Source organism: Lynx canadensis, chromosome A1, assembly GCF_007474595.2.
Source record: "Lynx canadensis isolate LIC74 chromosome A1, mLynCan4.pri.v2, whole genome shotgun sequence".
Classification (NCBI taxonomy): domain Eukaryota; kingdom Metazoa; phylum Chordata; class Mammalia; order Carnivora; family Felidae; genus Lynx; species Lynx canadensis.
Window position 1 is genome coordinate 80,461,444 of NC_044303.2, and position 10,337 is coordinate 80,471,780.

Here is a 10,337-nt window from a genome sequence, read left to right on the forward strand (position 1 = left end):
CTCTTGGGCCCCTTTGTCTCCAAGCCGCTCGGCACTGGGCTCCAGCCGGCGACACAAAGGGAAGGCGGTGAGGACCGCGCAGGCGCGCGAGCCGCTGAGGTTGCTGGGAGCGGTGGTCCGGCCGCCTAATGGTAGGTCTCCTCCCTCCCGGGCCGATGGCTTCCCTGGCCGTGCAAGTACGCATGCGCCACCACTTCCGCCCTGCACGGCGCGCCCCCTCCCTCCGCCCCTCGCGGGACGCGGGTTTCTCGTAGTAAGAGCGTGGGAGGGGCTATCCTCACTCGTCCCGCCTCTCCTTCGGTTTGATTGGGCTATCGAGGGAGGGCGGTGAGCGGATTGGGTCTTGGCGTTGCCAGTCTGTTTCGGGCCTTACTTATGCCCGGCTGCGCGGCGGGGCCCTGGAGAGTGAGGGGCTGGGTGTGGATAGGGAGGTGGCAGCCCAGGCGAGCGATGGCCTCGGCGGCATTGGTACCACGACTAAGTCGGTTCCGACCGGGTCTTCGGCGAGGCCGGCTGCTCCCCACGTTCCCCGGTGGGCGTGCACTGCCGCCCGACAGGCTCTGCTTCCAAGTGCGAAACTCCTAGTAAAGTTTGCGCTTCGCCCGCCGCCCCTGTTCCCGCGACCCCTTCCCCAGCCAAAGTGACAGACAAAGCCACACCCCCCGCGCGGCCGGGCCGGTGAGGGGCGTGATGCGGCGGGGGCGGGGCCCGCGGGGAGGGGGCCGTGGGGGGCGGGGCGCATGCGCGGTGCGGGGGGCCGAATGTTTCCCAAGTGTTTGAAACTGGTATTTGGGTTCTCCACGTTGGACAAGTGCGGCGCGGCGGGCGGCGCGCGCCCCTTCCCGCGCTCGCTCGGCCCCGGCCCCGGCCCTTGCGCCGGGGTGCGCGCCCGCACGCGCAGCCCGCGCCCGCCCCGCGCCCGAGGCCGCCGAGCGCCGGCCGGGCCCGCCAGGCGCCGGGTCCCCGGGCCCAGGCGGCGCGGCTCGCAGATGTAGCGGCGCGGGGCCGGCCGGAGGGGGGGCGCCGGCGGGCGGGAGCTTTGCATTTTGCAGCGCTGGGCTCCGAGGGGGCGGGGGCTGGAGGAAGCGGAAAGCCGCGCCGAGTCGCCGGGGACCTCGGTGAACCATGTTGAGCCCTGCCAACGGGGAGCAGATCCACCTGGTGAACTATGTGGAGGACTACCTGGACTCCATCGAGTCTCTGCCATTCGACCTGCAGAGAAACGTCTCGCTGATGCGGGAGATCGACGCGAAATACCAAGGTACGGCGGGATGGATGGGCGGGGGCGGCCGCTCCATCCCCGCCGGTCGCGGCGCGCCGCGGGGCCGCGGGCCGTCCTGTTCCCCGCCCGGAGGAGCCGCGGGCCCGCGGAGGTGGCCCCGGCCGGGCAGGAACAAAAGGTCTGGAGCGTCTTTGATTCGCCAAGGTCCTTGTGCGCGAAGCCCGGACACGGAGGAGGAAGGAGGAACGAGAGGTCTCAATGCCAGGCTGCGCGAGCAAAGCGCTCTTTGTAGTGAAGTGACGAGGCGGGGTGCTGCGGGGGAGGGGGCGCAGGGGGGCGCAGGCTAGGGCGCCGAGGGAGGGATGTGCCGCGGTAGCTGGGGCTGAGGGGCGCAGCGACGGGGCTGCGCGCAGGGCTGCTGGGAGGGCGCTGCGGGCGGCGGGTCCCCTGCTCTGCTCGCCATCCCCGGAGCCACCCCCACCCAGTCCCGAATCTGAGTGTTATATAAAGTCCGGGGTCGGCACTCCGCGCGGTGTGGCCCCGGCCGCCTCCGCCCCCGCGCAGCCCCCCGGGCCTCCCGTGGAGCTGGACACCGAGTGAGGGCCGCCGTGCAGGGGGCGGCGCGGCCGGGTGTAGTTCGCTGAGGGCTAGGGCTTTATTCTGTGCGTGCGGTGGGGAAGGGGAGAGGAGGAGAGGGAAGGGAAGGGAGGATGGGTCGAGGAAGTCGCCCATCTGTGCTCGGGGGGCGCGGGCAAAGATTGTCTGTTTGCAGAGGAACATGGCAGGGGAGAGGACCTGTGGGTCGTTCTCTGCAGCCCCGGCTGCCCAGAGTTCCGGACAGAGGAGGAGGGTTCGTGTCCGCTGGGAATTGTTGGCTGTTGGGGAAACTTTCCTGCCAGGTCAGGCACGGCAGTGGGGGCTGCGTATGGGACGCGGATCGTCACTCGGAGTTTACTAATGTTTACAGGGCTGCGCAGCAGGGAAACGGAAGCGTGGGGGGGGGAGGTGGGAAGCAGCCGCACGCCCCGAAGCGCAACGGGCACCCCTGCGGGCATGGCGCCCCCTGCGCGCTCTAGCCGAGTCTCTGCTTCGCAGCGACTTTTATAGGGGTCTTATTAGCATATTGCGAACGTCCCGCTTTGGCCTCCCTATGATTGGTCTCGGCGTCCCCCATGGAATGTCCTTATCCATCCGCTGCTGAATTATTGGTTGCTGCGCCGGAGGAGGGTGGGCATTGCGCAGTGACTGGCACGGGTCTCTGTTTCCGCTGCCTTCTTTTTTCTTCAGAGGGGCGGGGAGGAGGAGGGGGGTCGAGTTGATTTGAATGTCTTCGGGTCGCCCGGCCTCCGGCCTGGGATTGGCCATTGGCGCTGCTGGGGTGGGCCGTGTTCGTCGATCCTGTGCTGTGATTGGAGCCCCGCTCGGCCTCCGCCCTACGGCCCGGCGATCCCCACAGGCGGTGGCTCTCGGGGCGGGGCGCGACGCCCGCTGACCGCCTCCTCATTGGCTGGGGGCCAGGCCCCGCCCCTGTCCCTCAGGGGCTCGAGCCTGGCCACTTCCGGCCGCGGAGCAATGGCGGCGTCCCGGTGCCGGGGCTGCGGAGGTTGCAGCTCAGGCGTCTCTCCCCGGGCCCGCCGATGGTCCAGGTCCGCGCGGAGCGGGGGAAGCGTGAGGGGACAGGGGCCGGGCGCAGGGCGAGCCGGGACGGCGACTCGGTGCAGAGGTCAAAGGGAGTCGTTGTCGCCCTCACCGTCCGTTAGCGCCTACAGGAAATTTCAAGATGACAGTGTTTGTGAATTCATCTAGCATCCCCTCGAAGTTACTTTGTTGCTGCTTCGGGACCAGGTGTCTCCAGTGGAGCCTGCACCCGCGGTGGGGCTGGTTGCTCCTGCGGGGAAGACGGCGTGCCCGCGGGCAGCCGGTGCCGCCGAGTGAGCTGCCGGTAATGGTCACCCCTCGCCTGGGGGCTCCGCTGTGCATGTGGGGGTGTGCACCGTACGTGGCAACACTCGGGCTTTTCGTTCGAAGGGCCTGTGTTGCGGGTCAGACTTGCTTAGTACGCATCAACTGGAGACTACTTCATAAAGATGGATTATAATTAGTTTACCAATTTTAAATGTTATTTGAGGTTATGCTTGGATTATTGAATTCAAACTTATTTTTGCGTTATGTTTCAAGTATTTTAAAAATACCCACCTCGCAATGGAAGTCAGCTTCATAAAGAACACCAGTGCAGCCTTATATACATTGGCCAGATCACATTAAATTTTGCTACAGTCTCACTTAATCCTTAAATTCTTTCCGTGGTACCATTGCTTGCCTACAGTGATGTTGGTGTGGAGCGTTTCAGAAGGAAGGTCAGCAGCAGTTTGAGCTGGTGGAACTGAAGAAGCTCCTGAAAGTGTCCTGGCAGGGCGCCCGCGCAGTTAGAACTGGTGGTGGTCTTGTTACAGTGTGTACTTAACTGGCTTTGCTGATGGAACGGTGTGCTTGGAGAGTCTCAGAAATTAAGCCATTGTGTAGGGAACAGAATTACTTCTTGGTAATTTTGTGATGTCATTTTTGTTTCTTTCCCAAGACTGAGGCCTCACATGGATATAAGTTTGCTTGTGATATAAAAGAAGCCATACCTTACTGAATTTAATATTAGCAATAAGATAAAATCGTTCTCTCTTCTATCAAAGAGTAACATTGTCGTTAGAAATTTGGTTACTTGAGGGGCACCTGAGCGGCTTGGTTGGTTGGTTAAGCATCTAACTCTGAATCGGTGGCTCAGGTTCATCTGAAGGTTGGTGAGTTCAAGCCCTGTGTATGGTTCTGCGCTGACAGTGCTGACCGTCCTTGGGATTCTCTCCCTGACTCCCCCGCTTGCTCTCTCTCAAAATAAACTTAAAAAAAAAAAGGTTACTTGATTAAACCAGATAATAGTTTTGTAATATGCAATCAATTTAAAAATACGTTGCAGAAACTCATATTTTAATATCTATGAAATAGAACTTAGATACCTTGAGACTATTTTCAGAATTACTCTAAGACGCTATGAGACTGTGGCATTTCTCCTTTCTGGTGGCAGATAGTTTACGTTGTTCAATTAGGAAGTATCTTCAGAGCTCTCTTTTTTGTTTTCTTTATTTTTGAGAGAGAGAAAGAGAACATGGAGGAGAGAGAATCCTAAGCAGACTCCACACTGTCAGTGTCGGCGCAGAGCCTGATGTAGAGCTTGAACTCATGAACCTTGAGATCATGACCTGAGCTGAAATCCAGAGTTCAATACTTAATGGAATGAGCCACCCAGGCACCCCAGAATACTTACATTTAGATAAGCTTCAGGGTTGGCCTAAGTGCCTGTGTTTATTTCAGTGTTAGGTTTATGCCTTATAACTATTTGAAGATAAGATCTGGAACCCGTGCAGGTTACATTTTATACATCACCGACCACTCCCCCGCCCCCTTCACCACCGGCCCCATACATACACATACTTCCTGGTTGGAGAGTAGAATTGCATTATTTTAAGAGACTACAGAGGGTTTCAGGGAAAAAAAATCTGATACTATTTGTTGATATTTAATAATCTCTACACCCATCATGGGGCTGGAACTCACAGCCCTGAGAGATCAAGATTTGTGTGCTCTTCCAACTAAGCCACGTGCCCCTGATTCTATTTAGATTTGTTACTGTTTGGGGAAAATAACTGGGAATTTCTATTTGTATTATTTCAATAGCTTTTGGCAAGAATATTTACTTTATTTCGATCAAGATAATTTAACAACTTTTATTTCTTGGGAAATTTCCTAATTTTCCCAAGTTACATTTTCCAATCATATAGTGTCTGTACAGAGTTTTGGGGGCTTTTTGTTTTTTTGTTTTGTAAGATTTTATTTTTAAGTAATCTCTATACCCAATGTGGGGCTTGAACTCGCAACCCTAAAATCAAGAGTCACATGCTCTACAGACTGAGCCAGCCAGGCATCCCCTGTACAAGGTTTAAATATAGTACTGAGGGTTTTTGTTTTTGGTAATGTTTTAAAATCTGTTTGTTTTTATAGATATGAATGTGTATTGTCTTAAGCAGTAAATGCGAAAGCAAAATGTAACACCCTTGTTTCAAAGCAAAGCTAGGTTGTTGGGCTTTATTGTGACAAACCATTTTTGTTTTCAGTAAATACGGAGGAGTAACGTGGTAGGAGGAGAAAGATGTGACTGATAAACTGAGGCTCTGGGTCACTGGGTACTATTTATATACATTCTCTAATAGGGTATTCTAGACATCGGTACATTAAAATGAAGGAAATACAGGCCTTTAAGTTAGAAGAATATTTGAATAAAATAATGGAAATATAGGACATAAATCATTAATTTTACAGAAAATAAAAGTTTGGGTGCCAGCACTTCACCTAAATTTAAACTTTTCCTCGTCATTGCCCATTCCGAGAAACGTTCCCCATGCTTCCGAATGCACAGAGCCCCCTGGGGGGCTCTGAGCAGCACCTCGCTGAACCGGAACAGTGTTGGCATCTGTATTTAGTTCCAGGGATTTTTTTCAATAGAGAAAAATGGTGCCCCCTCGAAAGGCCTGTAGGTTGCAGGATTTTCATCCTAGGAAATCTTGCAGCGATCGTTTCTGTGTTTCGCCATTGCTTTCTCCTAGACTGGAGAATCAAATAAAAGGTTCAGCAGTGTTTGTGGCATGGGTGTAATGCTTCTTTTTCCCTCTGCAGAAATCCTAAAGGAGCTGGATGAGTACTATGAGAAATTTAAACGTGAGACAGACGGTGTCCAGAAGAGGAGAGTGTTACATTGCATTCAGAGAGCCCTGATTCGGAGCCAGGAGCTGGGGGACGAGAAGATCCAGATCGTGAGTCAGATGGTGGAGCTGGTGGAGAACCGGACCAGGCAGGTGGACAGTCACGTGGAGCTCTTTGAGGCCCACCAGGAGGTCAATGACACCACTGGCCACAGTGGCAAAGCCGGCCAGGATAAGTCCAAGAGCGAGACCGTCACGCAGGCGGAAAAGACCAACAGCAAGAGGTCCCGGCGGCAGCGCAACAACGAGAACCGGGAGAACGCGGCCAATCATCACGACCACGATGATGTCACCTCGGGAACGCCCAAGGAGAAGAAGGCGAAAGCCTCCAAGAAGAAGAAGCGCTCCAAGGCCAAAGCCGAGAGGGAGGCGTCCCCTGCAGACCTTCCCATCGACCCGAACGAGCCCACGTACTGTCTGTGCAATCAGGTCTCCTATGGAGAAATGATCGGCTGCGACAATGACGAGTGCCCCATCGAGTGGTTCCACTTCTCCTGCGTGGGGCTGAATCATAAACCAAAGGGCAAGTGGTACTGTCCCAAGTGTCGAGGGGAGAATGAGAAAACCATGGACAAGGCCCTGGAGAAATCCAAAAAGGAACGGGCTTACAACAGGTAGTTGGCGGAGCTGGGCCCGCAGGGAGGAGAGCACCACGAGCCCGTGTGTTCCACCACCGCCCGCGCTGACGTGCCAGACGGTCCCATGTGTATTTTTAAAGGATGTTGGGAAAGGAGCTGTTCCTTTTGTCGGGATGGCCGGGATTCTCTGCCTTTTGTTTTCATTGCTACACACGTGTAACCAGAGAGTGGTCTGTGGATCAACATTTTAGAAACTCCAAATATAGGTTTGAATTAAACACTCAAGTGAGTCTCAGACTGATTTGTTTTTTGTTTTTGGTTGGCTGGGCTGGGGGTGGCCTGGAAGCAACCTAATGCAGTAAATGTGGAAAGATTTCACATAGCTGCTATTTCAATAAAAATAATGTCATCACTTCATGAGTATGTTGAAAAAAATTAGCCGAATTGCTACAAACATAGCCCGTAGCAAATCTGTTTCTTGCTCTAATAATGTCTGTCCATCTAACAATTCAATATAAAGGTTTAAAATTTGAAGGTTATTTTGTAGAAAAGGAAATGGTTTAAGTTTTACATGGCAAACATCTTATATACTGGCTTGTTCCCCAAGTGGCCATTTTTTAAGTGATCGGACATATTTTTTATGAAACCACATGGAAGTGGCTTGGTCATGGAACTTCGAATCACTCTGTGCCATCACACACCCCAGTGTGGCCATACTCATTTACATAAGGCGCGTAAATGTGCATTTCCAAGTGACCCTGCGCTTGTCCCACGGTCATCAAATGCCACTGTAGGACTAAGGTGTGTTTCCTGTGTGTGCACGAGAGCTGTGCAGACGCGAGGTCGAGAGATAAATTTGGTCTCTTTGCTCCTCTAGCAGGATATTTAATTTGGATGGAAGTAATCTTTAAACTTTTGTTTTACAAATTTGTATACCAGCAGTTTAGACAAAGCCTTAAGCAAGTTCTTTTGTCGTTCTTAATAACGAAGTAGAAGTTATCTAATTGCCAGCAAATAAATGTCAAAGCAGAATATATATGTAGACCAGGGGGTGGGAAATACTGCCCATAAGCCAAATCCAGTTTGCCACCTGTTTTTGTAGGGCCCGTGAGCCAAGAATGAGCTTTATATTGTTAAATGGTTAAAAAAAAATCCTGTTTTATGATACACGAAAATTATAAAATTCAGATTTTAGTGTCCATAAATAAAGTTTTATTGGCACACAGCCATTCTCATCCGCTTAAGCATCGTCTGTGGCTGCTTTTGTACGATGGCAGAGTTGTTTGCAACGGAGACCAAATGGCCCACAAAGCTGATATTACTTATTTTCTGGCCCTGTGCTCAAGAGGTTTCCTGATTTCGGATGTAGACCAACTTCATTTATAGGGGATAATATGGTTCACATTTCTAAGTGGTAAGTGGAGAAGAGAATTTGTTTCTTTTGTATAGTCTGCCTTGTAGCCGCTTATGAAGCCGTCACAAGGAAGAACTTGAGTGGCCGCTGGAGCACGCAGGGCTCTGGGTAAACACTAGGTTGTTTTCTGAGTGTTTACTTCATTTGATGAACACCGAGAACATTATCTGTGCCAGATGGAAATCCCTCAGTGTTTTACAGTGAATCCCTGTCATAGAGAACTGTCTGGTGAAGAAATGCGAATTGCAGTTGATTATACCTTCAAGAAGGCAAAACTTCAAAAACATTTAAGAAATTTTTTTTTTAACATTTACTTATTTTGGGGGAGAGTGTGAGTGGGGGAGGGGCAGAAAGAGGGGGACAGAGGATCTGAAGCAGGCTCTGCGCTGACAGGCTGTCAGCACAGAGCCCATCATGAGGCTCAAACCCACGGACCACAAGATTGTGACCTGAGCCGAAGTCGGGTGCTCGACTGAGCCACCCAGGTGCCCCTTAAGAATCTTTTTGAGTGTTAAGATTAGCCTAGACAAATAATAAAAAGCTAAGATACTTGATTAGCAGTCCAGTGGCAATAAAAGTAGTTCAAAAGAATCCTTCCTTCTAGAAAATTCCATTTGCTTTTTCTACTTCTAATTAGAGCTAACACTGAAAATGAAATTATGGGAGTTAAGATTGAATAGAACACAGTTGCTAATACTGGATTTCTTCATATTTATACAGTTCTGGTGTATGTAAAAGGCTGTGGTAGAGACACAGACACAGAGGCTAAACTTTGCTGGGTTTAAACCCATCTTTGTCCCTTAGGGGTTTGATCTTGAATAAACAGCTTAACTCCATCCACGGGTCACTTTTAAAACCCCTATTTCATAAAAGGTGCCTCTGAGAAATAAATCAGGGTAAGTGGATAAGACAAATGCTGGGTATTTTTCCCCTACCTTTGATGAAGTTTCCCCTAAGGACAAAAGCCTAGGCGTTTTTTTCTAAAAATATGGAACGTTACAGAAGCAGATTCTGTTGGATTTGATGGTCTAGGAAGATTTTGTTGACTTAGTGATCTTTAAATCCCTTTTATTATTTCCAGTGAACAGTAAAATCACACATGAGTACTCAGCACGTCAAGCTTTAGGCTTTAGGTCATGATTAGATACAGTAGAAAGATGGAGGTGGCCCTGGGAAACACTGCAAGGGGGCCAGAGTCTGTGAAAATAGATGAATGCCAGGCTAACTAACGTGGAACGGCTGCTTAGATTTCTTTGTTTATAAAAGAGTTTTTAAATTAAGGTATAACTGACCTGTAACGTTTTAGTTTCAGAGGTACACGATAACGCGATGTTTCTATGTATTATGAAGTCGGCACAGTAAGCCTAGTTAACCTATCACTACAGTTACGCTTTTTTTGTTTAAACTTGTTGATAAGGACTTTTTAAAGATTCACTCTCTTAGCAACTTTCAAATGTGCAATACAGTATTATTAACTGTGGTCATCCTGCTGTACTCCTATCCCTGGCATATTTTACAATTGGAAGTTTGTATCTTTTGACCCCCTCACCCATTTTGCCCATGCCTGCACTGGCAGCCATCCATTGTTTGTATTTAATAACTGAGTTACTACGCTTCACATAAACAGTCTAAACTTTGCAGTAGAATGAATACCTCTTTTTATTTATTTACTTTGAAACAAGTCTTTTTTTTTTTTTTTAAGTTTATTCATTTTGAGAGAGAGAGGGAGAGAGAGTCCCAAGCAGGCTCCACACCATCAGCACAGAGCCCAATGTGGGGCTTAAACCCATAAAGCCATGAGACCATGACCTGAGCCGAAACTGAGACGCTCAACCGACCGAGCCCCGAGGTGCCCCGATTGAATGCTTCATTTTAACCTGGACTGAGGACCTTGGTTCATCCAGGTAACCGGTGTGTACTGACAGCCGTGGCATGGTTTTCTTGGGGCACAGGAGCCTGCGTCCCCGTCCTGAGAAGGAACACCGCAGTGGCAGGACCCACAGGCCACCCACGCAGACAACACTGGGGTGTGCTGGTCTCTGTACCCAAGGCTGTAAGAGGCTGCAAGTGCTGACGTAATAACGCGTGTACCAACATAAAAGGCATGGTCTTACTATCTACCTACTTTGGAAAGAACGGATGTTTACTCGTAATATCCTTTTGTATCTCATGTTCATAGTGTTCCAGAATGTATTAAGGTATTAAACCTCGTTAGGCAGAGTTACATTTTGTTCATGCACTATTTAAAGACATGATGTGAGGGGCACCTGGGTGGCTCAGTCGGTTAAGCGGCCGACTTCGGCTCAGGTCATGATCTC

The 10,337-nt window shown here is 50.8% G+C and overlaps 1 protein-coding gene across 1 annotated transcript; it reads left to right on the top strand.

The window, feature by feature from the left end:
* Window positions 1-1,036: 1,036 nt before the first annotated feature.
* On the top strand, window positions 1,037-6,902 carry ING1 (inhibitor of growth family member 1). Its single transcript, XM_030314156.1, has 2 exons — window positions 1,037-1,261; window positions 5,942-6,902. The coding sequence occupies exons 1-2, from the start codon at window positions 1,126-1,128 to the stop codon at window positions 6,643-6,645; spliced, it is 840 nt and encodes a 279-aa protein (XP_030170016.1). The 5' UTR covers window positions 1,037-1,125; the 3' UTR covers window positions 6,646-6,902.
* The last annotated feature ends 3,435 nt before the right edge of the window (window positions 6,903-10,337 follow it).

What these genes read in the sequence shown, in the direction of transcription:
- ING1 (XM_030314156.1), top strand. Translation starts at nt 1,126, where the DNA reads ATGTTGAGCCCTGCCAACGGGGAGCAGATCCACCTGGTGAACTATGTG. An exon ending in GATCGACGCGAAATACCAAG is followed by an intron (nt 1,262 to 5,941) that starts GTACGGCGGGAT and finishes TTCCCTCTGCAG; the next exon opens with AAATCCTAAAGGAGCTGGAT.